The sequence below is a fragment of the Staurois parvus genome, unplaced genomic scaffold (assembly GCF_062004578.1).
Source record: "Staurois parvus isolate SC_StPar_1 unplaced genomic scaffold, SC_StPar_1.0 ptg000928l, whole genome shotgun sequence".
NCBI lineage: Eukaryota > Metazoa > Chordata > Amphibia > Anura > Ranidae > Staurois > Staurois parvus.
Genome location: NW_028318724.1, coordinates 845,072 through 869,068, shown reverse-complemented (window position 1 = coordinate 869,068; position 23,997 = coordinate 845,072). Strand labels below are relative to the sequence as shown.

Genomic DNA, 23,997 nt, shown 5'->3' with positions numbered 1-23,997 from the left:
AACCAAAATGGGATTACTGCTTCAGAGTCCCTCCTACAGTCCCAGTAGTAACTACCCATCTGTTACTGCCTGGGTCCAATTGTTTCTGTAGAAATTGCAATGTGATTCTCACTCAATGGACAGGAACAGCAGTGATTTACTTTTTCTTTAATATTAGGGACATTGGTGCCCAAGGGTATTGATATCAAACTCACAACCTATTTGTACTAACTCGTTCTGGATCATTTCTTTGTTATTTTTTTGAAACTAGTAAGTTGGATATTCAGGCATTCTTTAAAGCGGATCTATCACCAGGTTAAGTCCTTCTGGGGACCTTGTGCACATAGCACTTGTCTCCATTAAAATCAGAGCAGTGTATATTACTCTTAGACCTCATGCACATTGAGCATTTTAAAGGCATCTTGCCTTTATTTCTGCCTATAAACACCCCTCCACATTAGTCAATGTGTCCATGTACACATAGGAGTTTACATGCATTTAGAGGGGAGAGTTTAGAGGCAGAAAAAACCACTGTGAGAGCACTCAGGAGCAGAGGCGTTTTTGAACAAAAAAATGCCTGATGCGCCTGACACATCTAAACGTGCATTCATTTCAATGGCCAGAATAAATTATATTCTGGCCAGTGAAATAAATAAGTACCCAAGCGCATGACATGCTTAAATGTGCCTAAATGTGTTTGCAAAAAGCGAATTTTAAGGTAAGTCTTTGCTACACAATTAGCCCCTTGTATTACAGTGTGTGCTTCAGGGACCAATAACAGGTGATCCTGTCAGTCCCTCTCATTTATTTCTTAAAATTGAAAATGGAAGCATGAAAATACATCTGTGCCAGGGTAGTCAGTTTGCGTCTAACTAGAGATACAGGAATGCCTTTTGTATGCAGGTTGTACCTGTGTCTGTAGTCAGATTTGCAGACACTCCCCCTGGCCAATGCCAATGCTGCAAGAAGGCTGTGACCCAGCCAATCACAGCATGCCTTATGCAGCCACAGCCAATAGGAGCATAAACAGCAGAAGATGTACACAGATAGGGAAGGTAATTTCCTGCTTTGTATAGCACTCACAGCCTGGAGTGCAGAAGAGGCATGCTCCTTGAACACAATGTACAAAGCAGGGAAAGCACATTCTGCTGTGTTAGACGTCACTAGCAGCCCCCCACCACCACCACCACAACACTGGCATGCCCCCCACAACCCCAACATACAACTCAGAGGAGGCTTTGTGGTCATTTGACCACTGGATTAAAGAAACAAAAAAGGTACCAGAATTATTTTTGTGAAAATACTTATACATATAAAGGACACATATTTAATTTACTTTTCACAGAGAGGCTTTGCATAGTGTGGGTTCACAGACACTTTATATAAAATAAATATTTTTTTCCTGTCATTGTTGACGGTAGCTTCCCCCTCCTGAAGCCCAATAATATGAGCATTTCCAAGGGGGAAATTTACAGTCAGCTCCACCCCTCTCCATTTTGCAGTGCCATCTTTCCCTGCTATTCAAGGACGACAGTGGAAACTGTCAGTTTGTGTTGTGTTTGCAGCTGGAGAAAAGGGCCAGGTACTACAATAGGTTGTCTCAGAAAAGTGTGGTAGTTGCTGTATGCTATTGTCAGCTTGTGTGTTTGTGAATCAAAACCCTTTTCTCCAGCTGCAATCATTCACAGCACAGGCTGACAATTTCCATTTTCTCCATGCTTGAATAGCAGGCTCTAATTTCAGATGTTTATATGGGGACAGGTGCTAAGTGAACAGGATCCCATAAAGGGCAAGGAGGAAGGTAAAAAAACTTTGCGTTCTCCCTCCTTTAGTATGTGGTTTGCTAAGAAAAAAACAAGCTCATGGAGGAAACCATTGCTATAGAAAATCAAAGGGATGAGAGTTTCATGGAAACGTTCCATTGGACTGTATTCACCTATTCCTCCAAAACCAGGACATTGTGGGTTCTCAAACATGACATATTAAACCAACCCCATGTACAATAGACCTAGAAATAAACTTTCATTGTCACAGGGTGTATAAATATGATTTACAGTCCTGTAGGCACCTAGCGCACTCAGAGTTTGCCTGAGCTATTAGTAACAGAGTTTGTCTGACACACCACTTCCCTTCTCTATGATTCAGGTTTGTGTGGGATGAGGGGTGTGGCTGTTACTCAGCTATTTAAGCAAAGATCACTGAAGTATGAGGGCCGGAAGCAAATATTCCATTGAGAAAAATGAATATGTTCCAGGCAAAACCAGTAACAAATCATAACAAGACTATAAAAACATAGGTTTTAGACTCCAATTAGGGTTCAAATGTAAGTATCTGATTAAATAGTTTGTAAAAAAAAACAAGCTATTTCTGTTCCTCTGCATTAAATCAAAAGGATAAAAGGCAGGCTTAAAAACACAAACAATAAGAACTACTAGCAAAGCTTACCTGTTAGCTACAGAGGCTGTCTCCTGTTCTGTATCACAAGCAGGGCATGGTGAGAGAGGATTAGAAGTGCCTATGTCCCTGAGTATTTGCTCAGAATCTTCTGAAGCTACCAACTTTGCTTGAATTTGATCACACGCTGCAATCGTATGGCTGCTGTCATAATCAGCATCATCTTCCTCCTCTGTGATAGCGTCTTCACTTTCCTCATTCTCTTCATCTTTGTCCTCACACTGTATTTCTAATGCATTTTCAGTCACTAAAACAATTAGTTTTTCTTCAGCTTGGTCCTCTTGGACATTGACCAGCTCCTCATCCTCCTCATCTTCTGTTAGTGCTTTGACAGGCTCTTCATTTGTAGAAACGGGTTCCTCCTCTTCAACAGAGCAAATGATGGGCATTCCATCTTGTATATGAGTTTTCGTTTGTGAAACTGGTATGTCTATGGATATAAAGCTTTGTGCCTGACTGTTCTCTTCATACTTTATTTCTGAAGATTTGTTCTCAACAAATATAACAGTTGCCTTTTCTGCATTTTCTCTATTGAGCTTTTGGACCTTTTCTTTATATTTCCTGGACTGGGTTCTTTGGACACATCGCTCTAAAAGCAATGACAGGACAGCAAGCGTATCATAGCTGGTTTGATTAGTGTTTGAAGCTTATGCCCAGAGGCTTGTTCACTAAGTTGTGAGTAGCAATAGCCATACAAAAACAACACACAAAGCACCATCATCAAGCTACAGTATATTAGCTAGTTAAGCACTTCCAGAGATATTTATGATATTTAAACTCAAGAAAATGGTTAATTAATTGTGACAGATTTATATCCAAATCTAGAAATGAACAAGCAATTAATAGTCATTTGAATACAAATGTATAAATAAAAATATATCAGATATAATATTATTATTTTTATTATTATTATTTATAATACGAATACATACAACATATCTGAAAATTATATTTTTAAAAAAACAATAATAGTAAATATTTCCTGTTTCTCTTGGGAACCTGTCAACTTTGTCAACATCTTCATAATCACTAATATTTGTATGTACATAATACCATGCAATAAAATTTAAGAATCACATCAAATCAATACAGAAAGTTGAGTAGTCTATTCATTTAGTATTAGCTGTATACAGTATTTATCACACATTTGTTGAACATATCTACTAATCTTTCAGAGTTACAATTATATTTATCAAGCATCTGTTGACTGTATCTACTATTCTTTTTACTTACAACTTATATTTATAGCTCTCATTGGCTCTTGCAAAAATAATATTCTTTAAGTCAAATAATGATTATGAAGCTTATTTTAATTTTACTTTAATCGAGTTGAAGGCTTCTTGTGCATAATTTGCAATTTGTACCTATTCATTTAAGCACACAATTTGCAAACACCCACATTTAAAAATGCACTGTACATCTGGTGAACCTAATGTAATTAATCTGCACTTAGAGGATAAGTTTACCTTTCAACAGCAACAAAAAATGCACATTTGTTGCAGGTAAAAAAATATGCATTTATTATTTTTTGCTGTAGGAGCCTTTAAAACATTGCAAATTGCTCATGCCATGCAGGTCTCCTGCAGATCTGTCAGTGTATTTGCTTGCTTGTACCTCATACGGGCAAGCCGATACTGACAGGAAGAATCAATGAACTACCACAGCGCCATGGAATTTCATTGAGAACTGCAAGCCGACAGCTGCTAAGGTTGTTGATACTTGTAGTTTCTCATTCACAGAACTCTGTAAATTAGTGATGTGGCTGGGTAGGAGTGTTTTTTTTTTTCATTTTGACAGCTAACGGGGGGAGAAAATCCCCCGCTAGCTGTCAAAATTGGGGGTCGGGGAGGAGCAGGGGCTGGTAATTCCATAACATTTTACATGTTACACCCTGAATATGAGTGTATGAAAGGTGAACGTATCCTTTAAGGCCTTTAGTGTCCTCCAAATACAGCCCAAATACAGCAAGTTATAATCTACATGCAGTTATACATTTCATACAAACAGGAGGCAAACCAGTTTGTAAAGAAGGTGTTTGCATGATATGTAAAACAAGGGTCAAGGGTCAAACTAGCAGTAAAAATTGTAAATTACTGACAGCTGCTAGGTCTTCCCTCCCAGAACAACAGGCAACCTTCAATAAAGCTGAAGTTTAGTAAAAAAAAAAAAATGAGGGGGATACAGCACTATACACATTGGGGAATGTGTAAAGGTGTGTATCCTGTTACTTGCAGGTGGCTGGTTCTGCTCAAAACCCTCTGTGCTGTCTTCCTTCACAGGCACTGGATATTGTCCTAAGCGACTGTCTCCTAGTGATGTGAAGGTTAGTCAGTAAAGTTGAGCTGATGAGCTGCCCCTCCTGCTTCCTTTCACAAAACTTGCTTTACTACATTACAGTGTTGTATTAAGTTATGTGAATGGAGGAGAAGTTGAATGACAGCATCTCCTCCACCCATTCACAGAACTCAACTCCTTCTGACCTGTATTTGACTTCCTTCAATGCTGCATTAACTGATTCCATCTGCCCTATAGCAGCTATACTGCTACAGGGTGGCATGGGTGTGCAAAATCACGTATATATACGTGATGTTGCATATACAGGTAGGTGGCACTCGTCAATCACCAGGTCCTGGCCAATGATTATGTGCTGGCGCCTGGTGATTGCCAAGCATTTGCAAGGGGGGGAGAACTGTTAGTAAACAAAACAGTTCTCCTCCCTGTCAGCTCATGCACACTGCCTTGCATGGCGGTGCACAGAACAGCCACGCAAAGCAGTGTGCTTACAGCGAAGCACTAACACACAGCCCCTGGTAAAACAGCATACAGTTAACCCTTTGATCGCCCCAGATGTTAACCCCTTCCTGCCCAGTGCCATTAGTACAGTGTCACAGTGACACCAAGTCAGTTCCCCCCCCAGTGTCAGAATGCCTGCCGCAGTCCTGCAGTCCCGCTATAAGTCGCTGATGGCCGACATTATTAGCAAAAAAAAGAAAAAAGTCCCAGTATATATACCGCCATTTGTAGACGCTATAACTTTCCCGTAAACCAATTCATTTACACATATTGAGATTTTATTTTAGGAAAGACATACATTTAGTAGAATACATTTTGGCCTAAATTTATGTCGAAATTAGATTTTTAAAATTTTTTTGCTGGACCAGTTTAATAGCAAAAATATCAAATTTGTCGCTTTTTTTTCCATAGCACAAAAAATTAAAAACATACAGGTGATAAATACCACCGAATGAAAGCTCAATTTGTGGGAAAAAAAAGAAGGAACATTTAATTTAGGTGCAGCATTTCATGACTGCGCAACTGTCAAAGTAACGCAGCTCCGAAACGCAAAAAATAGCCTGGTCAGGAAGGGAGGTAAATCCTCTGGAGGGCAAGTGGTTAACCTGCTTCAAGCTGTTTTTGTGCTCCCATTAACTTGGTTTTGTTGTCAGTTGCCCTAATTCTATCCAACATTCCAAGCCCTAAATGTGAAATCTCCAGTCAAAACAGGTGTGTTCATTAGTTTTAGTTGTCGTTTACCTGCATCTGGTGGCTTCTTTTTCTTCAAAGACTTTGTTCCCTTCACGCTAAAGGAGAAGTTTTTCTTTTTTTCAGTTGTGATTTCATCCTTGACAATCTGCCATGAAATATAGTATAAAATTTAACAGTAAATACAGAGCGAGTAAATCAAGGACATAAATGGTACAATACAATTCATACAGGGGCGGACTGACCATTTGGGCACTTGGGCACTGCCCGAGGGCCCAGGGTCAGTAGGGGGCCCCATGAGATGCCCATAAAACCTTTCATAGGCTTTTATGGTTGTGGTTTGAGTGTAGGTGAGGATGCAGGGGCCCTATGATCCCCTATTGCCCGGGGGGACCCATGAGTTGTCAGTCCGCCCCTGAATGCATACATACAGATTCAACATTTGGCATTACTTTACTGTAGTGTATTTTTTTTCCTGTATGCAATCAAATGCATATCAGAAGAATGACTTGCCATTCTAAAATCTGTCTAGAAAAAAATGTATGCTCAATGTGAACAATTTAACACCAGGTAGAATTACATTTGATTAGAAAGAATCCTACATAGGAATTTTCTTAAAAGTGCACACTGAATATTCAAAATGACAGCTGCCCCTAAATTGACATATTTATAGCTAATTTCAGTAGTTTTGGATAGAATAGGTAAGGAACAGAATCCATGTCAGGTTATTTTGATTTCTGTGTCTCCATTGGGGAGATACGTTCACACTACCTTTCACAGAGACACGACAGAAAGTGAAGGAAGTCTCTCCAACAGGACATGTACAGTTTTGGTGCTGTCTGTGTATGTTTTGGGAAATGTATCCATTAATTTTTGTTACAGTGACATTTGAAAAAAAGCTTATATTTTGTACTTTCTGTTATAAAACATATCCTATAAAAAAAATTAAAAATCTAATTTCTTTATAAATGTAGGCCAAATTTTATTATGCTGCATGTCTTTGGTTACAAAAAGCTCAATAAATGTATATTAATTGGTTTGTGTGAAAGTTATAGCTTCTACAAAGGTATATACAGTACACTGCTCAAAAGAAATTAAAAGAACACTTTTTAATCAGAGTATAGCATCAAGTCAATTAAACTCCTGGAATATTGATCTGGTCAGGTAAGTAGCAGAGGGGGTTGTGAATCAGTTTCATCTGCTTTGGTGTTAATGAAATTAACAACATGTGCACTAGCTAGGCAATAACGAGACAATCCCTAAAACAGGTTTTACAGGTGGAGGCCACTGACATTTTTTTCCCTACTCATCGTTTCTGACTGTTTTTCACTAGTTTTGCATTTGGCTAGGGTCAGTGTCACTACTGGTAGCATGAGGCGATACCAGGACCCTACAATTCCTCCAGGATGGCACATCAATATGTAACATTGCCAGAAGGTTTGCTGTGTCTCCCAGCACAGTCTCAAGAGCATGGAGGAGATTCCAGGAGACAGGCAGTTACTCTAGGAGAGCTGAACAGGGCCGTAGAAGGTCCCTAACCCATCAGCAGACTGGTATGTGCTGTCAGAGCCCTACAAAATGATCTCTGGCAGGCCACTGGTGTGAATGTCTCTGACCAAACATTCAGAAACAGACTTCATGAGGGTGGCCTGAGGGCCCGACGTCCTCTAATGGAGGAGCTCAATTGGTATTTGCCATTGCACCCCGGGATTGGCAGATCTGCCACTGTCGCCCTGTGCTTTTCACAGATGAGAGCAGGTTCACCCTGAATAGACGTGACAGATGTGAAAGAGTCTGGAGAAGCCGTGGAGAACCTATATGCTGCCTGTAACATCATTCAGCATGACTGTTTTGGTGGTGAGTCAGTGATGGTCTGGGGAGGTATATCCATGGAGGGACGCACAGACCTCTACAGGCTAGACAATGGCACCCTGACTGCCATTAGGTATTGGGATGAAATCCTTGGACCCATTGTCAGACCCTTCTATGGTGCAGCAGGCAGTTCTTGGAGGATGAAGGAATTAGTACCATTGAATGGCCCCCACGCTCGCCTGACCTAAATCCAATAGAACACCTCTGGATATCATGTTTTGGTCCATCCGACGCCGTCAGATTGCTCCTCAGACTGTCTAGGAGCTCAGTGACGCCCTGGTCCAGATCTAGGAAGAAATACCCCAGGACACCATTCGTCATCTCATTAGGAGCATGCCCCAACATTGTCAGGCATGCATACAAGCACATGGGGCCATACAAACTACTGAGTACCATTTTAAGTTTCTGTAATGAAATTTCAGCAAAATGGACTAGCCTGCTGCATAATTTTTTCACTTAGATTTTTTGGGGTGTCTTTGAATTCAGTCCTCTGTAGGTTGATAATTTTTATTTCCATCAAATGATGGGGCATCCTTACATTCCCAATATATTACCCAGTCCATATCAATATAGATATCCAGCATGGTATTTTTCCCCATTGAGATCTGATGTGTTTTCAAAGTGTTCCTTTAATTTTTTTGAGCAGTATATATTTGAGAATTAATCAATTCTGTAAATATGTACTGAAAACCTAAAAAAAAAAATCTAATTTCTTGAGGCACTTAAAATGTCAGGACAGAACATATACCCTCAAATTACCCCTTTTTAGAAAGTAGACAGTCTATGGTATTTAGTAAGAGCATGGAAAGCTTTACAAAATTGTAATTTTTTCATCACAATTTTTCTGATAATGAAGAAATGAAATAAAATGTTTTTTTCCACATTTGTTTTCTTTTTATACTATCACTAGTGCAGTGTGCAGTACAGCATCATCATATGTGTGGCAGTGATCAGGGACACTGACTGGTGACATTGTACTGTATACAAAAAAAACCCTAAATTTAAATTTTCAAATAATTTTTATTAATTTTTTTAACATTTCTTTCTTTTTTTTAACTATTTGTTTTACTTACTTTCATCAGAGTAGTTCAGTGACACTTTGATTGCTGTTACAATTATCACTGTAACAGCAATGTTTTGAACTGTCATCAATGGGTTACATCGATAACAGCTGTGATTACTAGTGATTTGTCATTGGCTACAGCTAATCACATGGTAGAGGGTGCTGTACTTGGCCCAGGTACCATGTGATAGCTGTGGGCTAATCACAGCAGCACTCTATAGGAAGCGCAGCTGTTATGAATGTGATTTATTCACATAGCGATGACATGATCCCTGGGTTGCTCAAAGCAGCCAGGTACCGGGATCTGCAATCTGCTGTGTCTGGTGGACACAGTGGTCACAGGGGCTGCGCACTGCACACTCCTAACCTGGAACAGTCTGGGTGACATACTGTGACATAAATATACAGATTTGAGTAGCTGAAATGTGACCTGTAGCAAAATGTAATCATAAATCTAGTTCAGTCCTTATCATGAAAGAAATATTCAGTCATAGGCAGAGGCAGATGGTCATCAATTAACATCTGAAAAGACAGAGCAGCTTCCTCAGGCTGGAAGTGACACCTGTGTGCTAATAAGGTTTGTCACCTTCTGGGGAACCTGGGAAGGAAACGACTGGAGACAGGTTGGCTTCATGACAGCGGGAGACCAGAGCTTTGAAGTATATCAGGGGATCAAAGGAGTTTTTTTCATCCCTCATAAAAGCTAAAATATTAGTTGCAGAGAGATGAAAATACTTCCTTCTGATGGGGCACCCTGTAGGCTACATCAGCATATAAAAACTATATTTGTGGACTAGGTAGAATGCCAGAAAAATGCAGGAAATGGTTACGTGGCGTTGGAGTGCAATAGCAGAACAGTGATTTGTACTGTCGTGATCGGACTGATGCGCTGGTGTCGGAAATCAAATCCCTGACTTGGTGATTCAAGTCGGTCTTGGTCCAATTCACTTTGGCAGGTCAGCACCCAGAACATCCTGTTGGCGGGTACAGGAACACCCCCAGAGTCACTTGGCCGAGGACTGATGTCCCACCTACGTACATATTTTCATAAATTGAGTACCCGGACATTGGGACATGGTAATTTGTATGGAGCTGGTTCGATCGACTAACTGAATACGGACTCGCTGACTTGCTCCAGTCACAGCATAAATCTTGGTAAAAGTTTTATTTCTGTTTTATTCCCTTTTATTTTATAGTGAATAGTCAATGTGTGTCTTCTTGTATTTTTTGTAACTTTTTATACTTTGTACATATTTTATACACTGCCCACTTTTGGGATATTAAATCTTAAAATTAATAAGTGACTTCTGTGTATTTAAGCGGGCTCATATCTTCGGAGAGATTAGATTGTGTTGTATTTTAGTGCTTTTAGCGCTCGGTCAAGCTCATTGCCAATCTGTATGCAATTGCACTGCGTGTTGGCAGATTGCGTGCAGATTGTAAAGGGAACAGGTCTGCCAGACGGAGATCTGTGCATGTGGGGTGTCCCAGCAGACCTTTCTGCAGATAAACTGTTGGGTGGTGGAAAGCTACCATTTGTGGTGTGTCTGGTGTGGAGGTGTGTGGACAGTGGAAGAGTGATTAACACCAGGGTTCTAACTTGTAGGATAGCTGGAGGGATCCTAGAAGGGTGTGTGATTGCTAAGCTGCTCCCCAGCCCTAGTTAGTGCATCAGATCGTATGTAAGATTTGTATCTGCCAGTGTGTGGTCGGTTGACTGGATTGGAGTGGAGTCTCCCTCCGGTGGTGACCAAGAGGTAGTGCGGGCTGTGAAAGTATATCACGGCCAGTCTTATATATGGTTTTATATATTCAAAATTAAGTTCCCCTTATTCCCTCTTACCCCAAGTCACGGCCACATGTGCGCGCCTCGGTTAGCTAGTCGCTGTGGGCGTGGCGTGTTAGTGAATCCGTGACACATACATGTACGTCATCCAGCCTGCCTGTGCATCTTGCCTGCAGTAAGTGCCCGTTCACATATATGCGGATTGGATGCAGTTTGAACTGCATCCAAACCGCATGACATGAGAAATACCATTGCTTCTTATGGTGCCAGTTCACATATGTCCAGTGCACGGCCAGTGCAGATTCAGTGCGGTTTTAAAAAGAGTCATGTCCAATTTCTGAGCAGTGGCTTGAAGTTCAGGTGCGGATTACAAGCTATTGACTTCTATGGTAACCATTCTGAAACCGCATATGTGTTAACAGGATAAATTCCTGAGCTAATCCTGTCCTGAACCTGATGTAAACCTGAGGTGAACCTGTGAACAGCTACTGCATCAATTATCTGTGAAACCTGAGCTTCAATCCCCACCACATATGTGTGAATCAGCTCTAAGGCTGGCCATACATTAAACAATTACCTGGAGATTTTTGGTTTAGATTTACCAAAAACCATATAATAGGAGGACAAACCTAAACACTTTCAGTTGTATCCAATTAGGCAGTCCCTTGCACTACACAGTTGAAGGTAAATCTAAAGGAAATTGGGCAGAAAATTGGAAGATAATTGTATAATGTATGGCCAGCCTTCCATAAACCTGTGAACGGTACAATCCGCAGCTGTGTCACATAAACCTGTCCTGAACCGCTGAACAGTTTGATTGCAATCCACACTGAAACCGGACCTTCAAATCAGCACCGCACATGTGTGAATCAGCTGTAAATGTACTGTGGCTGGCTGGCAAGATAACAAAGTAATACATATATTGTTTTTTAAGGACAAACAAGGCTTTCTTTTCATGATATTGTCTTGCTACAATGACTTTTCTTCACAATCCTTAGACAATAAAAAAATAAAACTAAACAAAATGCACTTTTTCTTTTTTTTGACCAGTGTTATTTTAAAAATATTACTGTAGATAAAAAGTTAGCATTTTATTCTGTAGTTTGTCCTGTTAAATGACACTAAAACTATGATTCTGGTACAAATCATTGCAAAGTTAACTACAAATGAAATATTTTTTTTTTTAAATTTTGCGCTTTTTAAAATTTGAAATGTGTAAATATATGTTAAATGAATAAAAATATTAACAAACTAAACAAAAAGAAGATTAAATAATAACCCTTTCATGACCAGGGTCATGGCAAACCTTATCGCCCCCACACCAAATTTGGCAACTTTGACATGTGTTAGTATAACTGTACATATCATTGCAACTATTTTCTGTATCCAGGTGGATTATACCTGGTTTTTTTTTCAGCACAGAATAGGCTTTCATTTGGTGGTACATGCCTAATATGAAAAGAAAACTGACCCAAAATATTTCATTTTTTAATCACTTGCCCTCTACCCTCTTTCCTGACCAGGCCATTTTTTGCGTTATGGCACTGCCTTAATTTGCGCAGTCATGCAACACTGCACTCAAATAAAATTTACGTACTTGTTTTCAGCACAAGCAGAGCTTTCTTTCGGTGGTATTTGATCGCCTGTGTGTTTTTTATTTTTTGCGCTATAAACAAAAAAAGTCTGACATTTTTAAAAAAAAAAAACAATATTTTTGACTTTTCGATATTAAACATGTCCAATAAAAAAATTACAAAAATCAAATTTCGTCATAAATTTAGGCCAATATATAATCTGCTACATGTCTTTGGTAAAAAAAAATCCCGATACGTGTAAGTTAATTAGTTTATGTGAAAGTTCTAGCATTTAAAAATGGTGGTATATATACTGGAATTTTTCTTAATTTTATTTTTTACTAGTAATGGAACGTATCATCGACTTATAGAGGGACTGCAGCGGGCATTCTGACACTGGGGGGAACTGACTTGGTGTCACTGACATCAATACAGTTATCAATGCTAAAAAAAAGCACTGACACTGTACTAATGGCATTGGGCAGGAAGGGGTTAACATTAAAGGGTTAACTGTGTGCTGTTTCATTATGTTGACTTTGTGTGTGCTTTACTGTAAGCACACTGCTTTGTATGGCCCTGCTATGCAGAGCCATACAAAGCAGTGTGCTGGAGCTGACAGGGGAGAGAACTGTATTGTCTACATACAGTTCTCTCCCCCGTCTGTATTACTCAGCAATCACCGGGTGCCTGCATGTAATCACCGGCTGGGACCTGGTGATTGACTGCCGAGGCCGAATGGCGACACGGGTAGGGCTCACGCATGACACCCACCCAGAAATGAAAAATCATATATATATATATATATATATATATATATATACATGATTTTGCACACCCTTGCCACCCTGTAGCAGTATTTCTGCTATAGGATGGCGGTAGAGCGGTTAATCTTTAACCTTATATTTTTATGCCATTAAAACGACCCACCACTAAAAATCCCTTTGAAGTGGTAGCTAAGCCCCATGGTTTACTTGTACCTACAGGTAAGCCTAAAATAAGGCTTACCTGTAGGTACAGTAAATATCTCCTAAAATTTCACCTTTTAAGAGATATTTACTATAGTAGCAGCCGGTGACGTCACCAGCGCATGTGTACTGCGCTCTCAATGGACAGCGTGCCAACTATTGAAAGAGCTGTGCCGTGGCCGTGACTCCCATGTGCATGTGTGGGAGTGACATCACCGTGGCTCAGCCAGTCAAACAGCCAAACCCTGCAAACCCAGAAGGAAAGCCGGGTGAAGATGGAAGTGCCTACAGCGGTGACAGTGCACCGTCGGAGGGCTTTGTTTTCAGGTGAGTCTTTCATAATGTGTTATTATTGTGATGCATGCTATTATTTTGCAGGAGTTTTTTTTTTTTTTTTGCGGTTTATTTACTGATTTAAACTAGTGTTTGTGTCGATTTTTGTAGAACTACAGAATGTTAGTACATTTCTGCAGAATAACTTACTAAATGCCTTTACCCTCTAATAGTTTTAATTTGTTAATTAATTTAGAAATGTCCTTCATTTAAGAAAATAATGAAGTAAAAGTAAATTTACATGTAAAGGATGATTATTGTTCTGGGTTGTGCGACCTTCTTTCAGAACTCCCACCTTGTATCCTCTCAGACAGAAAGACAGATGTTAGAGTCAGACATCAGCTCTGGCTATAAAAAGTATCAAGGGTTGCAAGTGTCATGGAGGATGAATAACTGAAGTGTCTAGTTACAGAGTCACCCTCTTGCATATGTTCATTAACTTTCATTTAACGGATGAAGAGGCCTCCTCACTAGTTTTCTATCTGCAGACATTTGGTAACATATTTTTTCCAGTGACTACATTTTAGTCATATATCAAAAGCCAAATTGTTTTTAGTTTGGATAGAGTAAGTTAAGGTTGAAACCCCAGCCGTTTTATTTTGCACCCCATTGGTGAAATTTCCTCTTCCTTTTTCAGAGACACAACAGGAAGTGAGAGGAGGTCTCTCTAGTGTGAGGAAATCCTCTCCTAGACTATTGCCAATGGGACTGGCGTCCCATTAGAAGATTAATCCTCTATTCCTGTTCAAGTGACTAAACATTTTTTTTCTCACTTTCAGTCCCTGTGACAATGGTCAATAGACAGGGTGAAACACAGACACATGTACTCTAAAATGTAAGCAAACATTTTAAAATGTATAAAAATATGGACGGTGTCACTAGGGCAGTGGATGGTGTCAGTAGAGCAATAAACTTTGTCAGTAGGGCAGAGGACAATGTCAAGTAAAGCAGTGGATGGAGTCAGTAGGGCAATGGATGATATCAGTAGTTTTTTTTTTTTAAATAATTTTTTACAATAATATTTTTTCTTTTTTACAAAAAGTTTTTGGAGCACTATTGGGGGGGGGCTTTGGTGAAATGTCAGGGATCTAAATAGATTCATGGTGTCTCACTTTTGAGGCAGAAAAAGGTACTGAGGACAGAGATTCCCCAATCACTTTCTCTGCAGCCTCAACTGCACTGGACAGTGAATTAATGTGAAGTGCTCTGTGCTTCACAAATGGAAGGATAGTAAACACAGTTTATTATGCTTCAGTTATGAATGAACACCTATGGTTATGATTATGAATGGTACCAATCACTCACTGTGTTCATTCAGAAAAGGAAGGGTTCGGTATATGATATACTTACTGTCCTGTAACGTGTTTGCAAGTGAGCAAAAACCTATGTAGGGACTGGGCTGGCAGATCCTCCTCCCTAAATAATTATTGAGCCACTTACAGTGTAGTATTGTGCTATGCTATTAGTAATAAGTATTTTCCAGTGAACTGGCTGGCATGGTTAACTCTTTGGGGGAGCGGGTAGCATGAAGGGGAGAATGTACTGCCACTGGTCACTGATGCATTAGTGACCAGAAGCAGTTAATTAACCCCTTTGTGTTGCATTAATGGCACCACTGTCAGTGTCAATTAAACCCTTTATACTGCAGCATGAAGGAGTTATTGAACACTGCAACTGGCGTCCAATACAGAACAAAGGGGTTAATTAGCACCACCACTGCCCACCAATGGGCAGGGATATTTGAAACAGCATTTTCTTTTCAGAAAGATTAATGTAGAATTCCAGCTTCAGATGGGAAATCTGATCAGGCCTCCCTATCAATTTTTCTGGTAAACTTAAATGGATGGTCTATGCATCCAAATGGGCATCTCAGAACCACTTAGTGGCCACCCCATGCACATATATACGATGACAGGGCGGCTGCTCTGCACTGGATCACTTACCTACTACGTGATCCATCCTTCCGGGTTGGAGGCACGTGCCCGCTGCCCCGGCTGTGCTGTGATTCGGCACAGCAAAAGCCAATCAATAGGTCCCAGCCAATGATTGACAGTGTATAGTATTAGCACTGATCACTGTATTAGTGTCGCTATTGATGTCGCTGTCAGTTAGTGTCAGATTGTAGAGAGTTCCAGAGGATGGGAGAGGCTCTGGAGAAGTCCTGGTGATGAGCATGGGAGGAGGAGACAAGGGCGCTTGAGAGCAGGCGGTTGTGGGAGGAGCGAAGAGTACGGTTTGGGTGATATTTGGAGGCAAGATTGGTGATGTAATTTGGGGCAGATTTATAAATGGCTTCATATGTTATTGTTAATGTTTTGAATTTTATCCGTTGGGCAATGGGAAGCCAGTGGAGGGATTGGCAGAGAGGGATGGCAGATATGGAACGGTTAGTAAGGTGGATGAGTCTGGTAGCAGCATTCATGATGGACTGAAGAGGGGATAGCCTGCGATTAGGTAGACCAATGAGGAGAGAGTTACAATAGTCAAGGCGAGAGATAATAAGGGAGTGAATAAGTTACTTAGTGGTTTCGGTAGTTAAAAACAGGTGTATCTTGGAGATGTTGCGGAGGTGAAGTCATGACAAATGCAGTTTGAAGTAGCTCAGAAGGAAGTTAGAAGCATCTCAAACTGATCACAAAGCCAAACCAATTGTACCTCTAGAGGCCCAGAAATCTCAGATAGCGCATTAGTGGGTTATAGACATCATGCGATGGGTACCAGTCATAGACCTCTTTCCTTTTGGCCAATGGCGGCTCACTGAAAAGCTTCACTACTTTCATAGACTTACTGTCCGTTGGCCACACAACCCCTCCAAATATTTTGGCACTCAGACAATGCATGCAGAAAGCCATAGTTCGACAAGGTGGACATGGCTGGAATTCTGTGATCTCTCTCTGAGTGACATCTCTACGGCTCTATGCAGCCTATTCAACCCGGAAGCAGTAAATTTGAGGTCATTTATATATTACATTTTTTTTTAAAAAACCCAAATTTCATTTGGGTACAGTGTTGCATGACCGCACAATTGCCAGTTAAATAGCATAGTTTCGAACAGCAAAAAATGGCCAGGGCTTATGTTTTGGCCCATTCCGGGCCTGGTTCAGGCTGGCTCTACTCGCTGATGACTGAACTGCTTTTTGATCACTCTTCAGAGAGCATTTGACAGGCAGTGATGAGGTGTTGTATAGCCTCCTCACCACCTGCTTTAAAGTGGTATTAACCCCAAAAACAAACATTTTTTTATATTGCAGCTTACCAATTCTTAGATGTGATGGCTGCATTAGTTTCCTTTTTTATGCTTTCTATCCTGTATTTTTATCTGTTGATCCAGCCAGTAAGTCTGTTGTTTTTCAACAGCACAAGCTCTCCTGCAGTTGTAGCAAGACAAACATTTATCACTGAGAGGGGTGCTTACAATGGTAATTTTTTTCTTTTTTGTTCATTTAAAACCTTTATCCCAAAAGGAAAATATGTTGCTGCAACTGCAGGAGTTTGGCTTCAATTTGTTAATATATCTAAATCTGCTAGTACATCTAACACTCCCCTCCCCTCAGACTGACAATGCTGCTGTCCAAAGGTAGAGAGAAAAAAAAGAGGAAAAAAACTAAAAAAGAAAACTAATGCAACCACTGCATCTAATGATTGGTAGGCTGCAACATATTACATTTTTTATTTTGAGTTTAATATTGCTTTGACTCCTTCAACCCCTCAACAGCAAGCCACATCCTTGTGCATTGCACATGGTTGCAAGGTTGTTGCGAAGTGGCCCCATTTACTTGGATGGGTTTTGATCAGCAGGTGGTAGCGTCCACTGAAAGTGACAGGGGTTTTTTTTCCTGCCGTGAACAAAGCATCGTGGCCAAAGCAAGTGTAAACCCCCGTCTACTGCCTCTGCAGCTAAAGGGGGGAAGTGTTTGGGGGGGGTAAAGCGTGGCTCAGTACGGGCTTTACTTTACCCCAAATGCTAGCATGTACAAGTCCTAAAAGAAAATAAGAATTATTGATATCTGATTAATATCACCCTTAAGGAGTACATTTCAATAAAATAAGAATATACAAAACACATACATTTATTCATAAAATATAGCATCATGCTATAATCAGATCTAGTCAGAAAAGCCTTAGGAGGAGAGGTGACCAATCACTCATTGGCCACTCTGAATGAGCTCCAGAGATCCTATGTGGAGATGGGACAAAGTTCCAGAAGGACAGCCATCACTGCAGTCCTCCACCGATCTGGGCTTTATGGCAGAGTGGCTAGACGGAAGCCTGTCCTCAGTGCAAAACACATGACAGCCTGCTTGGAGTGTGCAAAAAAGCACTTGAAGGACTCTTAGATTGAAGAACAAGATTCTCTGTTCTGATGAAACCAAGATTGGACCATTTGGCCTCAATTCTAAATGTTACATCTGGAGGAAACAGGCACTGCTCATCACCTAACCAATCTGGATTGAAGGAACAACGTCTCCAGTGCTTCAAAGGGGTGAATTCCAGGAAGTAGACCAGGGAATCAAACGAGCTGCATCCAAGCCTTACATCACCAAGTGCAATGCAAAGTAATGGTGCACCGAAATTAAAATTCTGGTAGTGAAACCGAAATGGAAAATTCAAAATGCACTTGGCCGAAAGCCGAAACCTGAGAACTAAAGGCTGAGAACTAACTAGCAGTGGCCGGGTTTTTTTTTCGGCATCTGTATTGGTGGTTTTTTTTTCATTTCAGCTGAAACGTTTCGGCCGACGAAATTTTGGAGCATCCCTAATGCAAAGCATCAGATGCAGTGATATAAAGCACGCCGCCACTGGATTCTAGAGCAGTGGAGACGTGTTCTCTGGAGTAACAAATCACGCTTCTCTGTCTGGCAATTTGATGGACGTGTCTGGCTTTGGCGGTTGCCAGAAGAATGGTACTGTTTGTAAAAGTTTGGTGGAGGAAAGATTATGGTGTGGGATTATTTTTCAGGGGCTGGGCTTGGCCTCTTAGTCCCAGTGAAGGAAACTCTTAAGGCGTCAGCATACCAAGACATTTTGGACAATTTCATGCTCCCAACTTTGTGGGAACAGTTTGGAGATGGCCCCTTCCTGTTCCAACATGACTATGCACTACTGCACAAAGTAAGGTCCATAAAGACATGGATGAGCGAGTTTGGGGTGGAGGAACTTGACTGGCATACACAGAGTCCTGACCTCAACCCAAAAGAACACCTTTGGGATGAATTCTAGCAGAGACTGCGAGCCAGGCTTTCTCATCCAAAATCAGTGCCTGACATCACAAATGCGCTTCTGGAAGAACAGTCAAACATTCCAATAGACACACTACTAAACCTTGTGGACGGCCTTCCCAGAAGAGTTGAAGCTGTTATAGCTGCAAAGGGTGGGCCAACTAAATATTGAACCCTACGGACTAAGACTGGGATGCCATTAAAGCTCATGTGCGTTGAAAGACAGCCATCCCAATACTTTTAGCAATATAGTGTAGTTACATAGAATATTCAAATAATTAATAAATAAATGCAAATAGCTTAATCTCCTAAATTTGTTTTGATGTCTGCCTAGTATAATCTCCTGCACTGCAACTCTCAAACAGGGGAAGGAAGGGTTAGCACTTTGAGCCAATCAGGCTGTACTGCAGAGTTTATGTGCTGAAAGTGAATATACTGACAGAAGAAAAAATAAAATTGTGCTTCTGCTCTGCCTGCCTTTTTCAGTCATCAGGAAGTATTGGAGTATATCACTTACCATTGTGTGCCGCTGTAAGAAAGGTCAAGGATCTCAGCGTACTGTCTGATAGGGATGATTAGGTCACAAAACTAGTCACACAGGATTAAACCTTTTTGGTACATACTTTATTAAATCTCAGTTGGCTGAATTCTTTTGAGTGCTCTATCACACCTTTTGAATCTGAATGATTGGTAGAAAACTGGACTAAGAACATGCTATTCCTAATGTACTCCGTATTTATCCAAGCAGACATTGATTCCCCTGCTCTCCTTAGTGGTAAACTGAGAAAAAGGCTTAAACAATCTGAAATGATCTTCCTAACCCTTAAAGTGATCCTGTTGCTATAGTCAATATGTTATACCTCTAAAATAAATCGGTAAATACTTACCTTCCCTGCTGCCCACACCACCAAACTCTGCATTCAATCTTCATGTGAAGTCCACAATGAATCTGACACTTCAAGAGTGTTGATCTCTTGTGAACCCAGCATCACTTACTGGTTTCTCCTGCTGACCAGTAAAAGCTGTGAGGAACCCAGGTGATTGACACAACTTGACACAAATGGTTTATGAGTGTCACCATTGAAGCGGAGTTCTTTTACAGGTGCATTTTATTAAAAATATTGACCATAGCAACAGTTTCGCTTTAAAGTCTCCATCAGCAACATATATTGAGAATCAGGTTAATAAATCCTAACACAATGACGCAGAACACCAACCACCCTGCATTCTCTGAATCCATCCAATCCAGATAAATGCTGAAGATGCAAATCAGCAATCAGATAACTCTTTTACATATTCTGGACATCTCCTGTAATCTTGTGAAAATATCACATTATTCCAGATTTCTCATCCTTTCTGCATCATTACAACAAAATACCCCTTTAAAATAAAATGGTTGTGAAACAAATACTGAACTTGACACAATCTTGCATCTCTGGGTTGCGGAAACAATCCACCCTACCAACCACAGCAGTGTATTAAACTGATATTTAATTGAGGACTTCACCAGCTCAGTTAAGACATGGTCCAAAATTTCACAATCCTGAAAAGGTACAAATAACAAGGGCTACTATAAGGATATTCAGTAGTATCACAGATAGAATCAAATAAAATATATGCCACTCATCTTACTGAATTGCTGGTATTACACATACTGTATACTGCTTCAGTCAAGCTGTATATACAACACCACTATTGCAAAGGAAATACTACAGTGATCTGTGAGCTGTCTTTCAATATAGGATAATAATACATATATTTGGTGAAGAAGTTGATATCTTTTCAAAGTATATCAATGTAGCACCCTCCGAGATAGCTAGGGGGAGCTAGATACTAATTGTTAGGCAGAGGTTGAGTAGCAGCTTGGAGCAACAGTTAGAGGGAGGTCAAATTGTGGTCAGGACTGAGAGGCTCTGCAGACCAGCCCCTCTGGAATTTCCCCTTGCTCTAGAACTTTGGATAATGGTCTAGAAGCAGTGGGCGTATCTGAGGAGTGGCTGGTTTGTACTTTTAGGGGATCCTGGTCAATGCCCAACAGGAGGCTTGGCAAGGGGCCAGGACAACCTTTAAGAGTAGCTGAGCCTGTTCAGCAGGAGGAGAGTTTGGGTGGAAGAGAGAGAGATATGAGAGGCTGGGCCAGTAAGGGGAAAGGAGCACTCTAGTGGGGAATTGGATTAGCTATCTAACTCAGGACTATTTCACACTGCAGTGGCAGACACTGGATCCCCGGCCCAGGGATTCACCCAGTACAGCTGGATGAGGAGTCATCTGGGGCCTGGGGTGGTACTAGAGGAGACGCTGGGTAGTTTTACAGAAGGGAAATTTTGCTGTAGAGACTTGTACATAGTTGCTTAGGAGTTTGTCCTCAGTTGTCATTCCCTTGGGCATCCTGTACACCCCCTACCGCATCCAAGTTCTAAATCCCCTAATAAAACTTCAAAACAAAGCTCAAGGACTGGTTGCTGTCTCCAGATGCAAGTCTGATGGAAAAATGCGTGTTGCCCGGCTGTGCAGGACTATGGGGAGACGCAAGACTTCAGGAACTCCTAAGAGAGTAGTGATATATCAATAAATAAAAGGTAAGGTGACAACATGGTGAGGTTCACCTAAGATGATTGCTGGGTTTGTGAATCCAATAGTGATTTGTCGCAAAGCTGGATAACTCCCAATTCTTTAGACTCAACACATTGCAGAGCATACATTGATCCCTCTTCAGGAGTAATACAATTGCAAACTACCACACAACTATAGTTTTAAATCTCTCCCACATTAAATTAAAATCAACATTCCACATGGTATTAACACTATCATTAAGAGCATCACATATATAATGGCAACTGATCCACTGGAAAAAACTGGGGCCTAGCACAGTTATTAACTCCATTGTTATCAGCATCACACATAAATGACAACTAGGTCAATTATTAAAACATGACATGTAATGTGAAGTTATAAAAAGTTTTATATGTTCCCGTTGTTAAAATCTAGTATAAAGACATAGGCATTTGGAATTAAAACTGTAGATAAGAGAACTGCACTGCAGCCTGAGCTGTAACAAACCCGAACCAAAACCAGCCAATCACAAGAAAGTAAAGTATGAAAAGAGCAAGACAATAAATTATCCCCCCTACTGTTGTCCACTTTCATCAGGGAGGTGGATCTGATGGGGAACTAGTCTCTCATAATACCCATCAGGCTCCATCCACTGTAAATCCAAAGTAAATGAGGCATGATGGGGATCTAATGCCTCGACATCAAGTTCCGCCCACCCCACAGCTGAACTCCTTGGATGCTACACTGGTTTATGTGGTAGGCTCAGTGGCCAGGCAGGAAGTTCTGTAATGCTGAGCATGTGATTTTATAACCTTGGTGCTTCCCTTGTGTGTGTTACAAGAAAGTTTGCCTCCCCAGGTTGGATCACTGTATCTGCTCAGATTCTTAGTGCCAGTCTAGCTCTCAACTGTGAACTTTTTATAGGAAAAATAGGATGACTACACTCTGCTGTAAAATGTATCTTCTTTATTGTGCAAAGTCAGTAATAACTATACGATGCAGCAGGATATGTGAGAGTACTCTAAATCATTTCATGCTGTCAAGCATTTACTCACAGAGTAATGAACTAACGCATATAAGTAGTTTTACAGAACAGAAATTGAATATTACACCAGGGTGAAGTCATCTTATTTTTCCTAAAAGACAAAATGTTTGCTTTAGACAAAAATGTTATTCTGTTGGGCTAAAGCTGATTGCTGTGTTTTCTGTCAGTTAAACATGACATGTTAAAGATCATAACATGAAAATGCCATTCTGAGCTATGTAAAGACCATGTAAAATGAATAGAAATTTGAAGGTAATACTAACTCTCACCCCTGGAAAATCAAGCAGGAGGAAAAATACAGTGCCTTATAAAAATATTCATACCTCCATATTTTGTCACGTTATAACCAAAAACGTAAATGTATTTTATTAGGATTTTATGTGATAGACCAACACAAAGTGGCACATAATTGTTAAGTGGAAGGAAAATGATAAATGGTTTTCAACATTTTTTACAAATAAATACCTGAAAAGTGTGGTGTGCATTTGTATTTAGCCCCCTTTACTCTGATACCCTTAGTTAAAATCTAGTGGAACCAATTGCCTTCAAATGTCACCTAATTAGTAGGTAGAGTCCACCTGTGTGTAATTTAATCTCAGTATAAATACTTTCTGTGATGCCCCCAGAGGTTTGTTAGAAAACATTAGTGAACAAAAAGCATCATGAAGGCCAAGAAACACACCAGACATGTCAGGGATAAAGTTGTTGAGAAGTTTAAAGCAGGGTTAGGTTATTAAAAAAAATCCTAAGCTTTGAACATCTCATGGAGCACTGTTGAATCCATAATCCAAAACAAAAATGGAAAAAGTATGACAAAACTGCAAACCTTCCAAGACATGGCCGTCCACCTAAACTGACAGGCTGGGCCAGGAGAGCTATAATCAGAGAAGCAACCAAGAGGCCCATGGTAACTCTGGAGGAGCTGCAGAGGTCCACAGCTCAGGTGGGAAAATCTGTCCACTGGACAACTATTAGTCGTGCACTCCACAAATCTGGCCTTTATGGAAGAGTGGCAAGAAGAAAGCCATTGTTGTAAGAAAGCCATAAAAAGTCACTGTGCAGTGTGTGAGAAGCCATGTGGGGAACACAGCAAACATGTGGAAGAAGGTGCTCTGGTCAGATGAGACCAAAATTGAACCTTTTGGTCTAAAGGCAAAATGCTATGTGTGGCTGAACACTAATACTGCACATCACTATGAACACACCATCCCCACTGTGAAACATGGTGGTGGCAGCATCATGGTGTAGGCATGCTTTTCTTCAGCAGAGATAGGGAAGCTGATCAGAGTTGATGGGAAGATGGATGGAGCCAAATACAGGGCAATCTTAGAAGAAAACCTGTTAGAGTCTGCAAAAGACTTGAGACTGGGGAAGTTCACCTTCCAGCAGGACAACGACCCTAAACATACAGCCAGAGCTACAATGGAATGGCTTAGATCAAAGTATATTAATGTGTTAGAATGGCCCAGTCAAAGTCCAGACCTAAATCTAATTGAGAATCTATGGCAAGACTGACAATCTGACAGAGCTTGAGCTATTTTGCAAAGAATGGGCAAAAATATCACTCTCTAGATGTGCAAAGCTGGTAGAGACATCCCCAAAAAGACTTGCAGCTGGAATTGCAGTGAAAGGTGATTCTACAAAGTATTGACTCAGGGGCTGAATACAAAT

General features: G+C 40.6%; 1 protein-coding gene across 2 annotated transcripts in view; it reads right to left on the bottom strand.

Annotated features, from left to right (window-relative positions):
- Positions 1-23,997, bottom strand: part of LOC149441985 (uncharacterized) — a 220,228-nt gene that overhangs the window by 65,169 nt on the left and 131,062 nt on the right. For both annotated transcript variants that reach the window (XM_089656685.1, XM_089656684.1), the window contains 2 exons: positions 5,968-6,064; positions 2,425-3,022 (listed from right to left, as the gene is read on the bottom strand). In XM_089656685.1, coding sequence (XP_089512811.1) covers positions 2,425-3,022; positions 5,968-6,064 — 695 coding nt within the window. The remainder of the gene's footprint in view (positions 1-2,424; positions 3,023-5,967; positions 6,065-23,997) is intronic.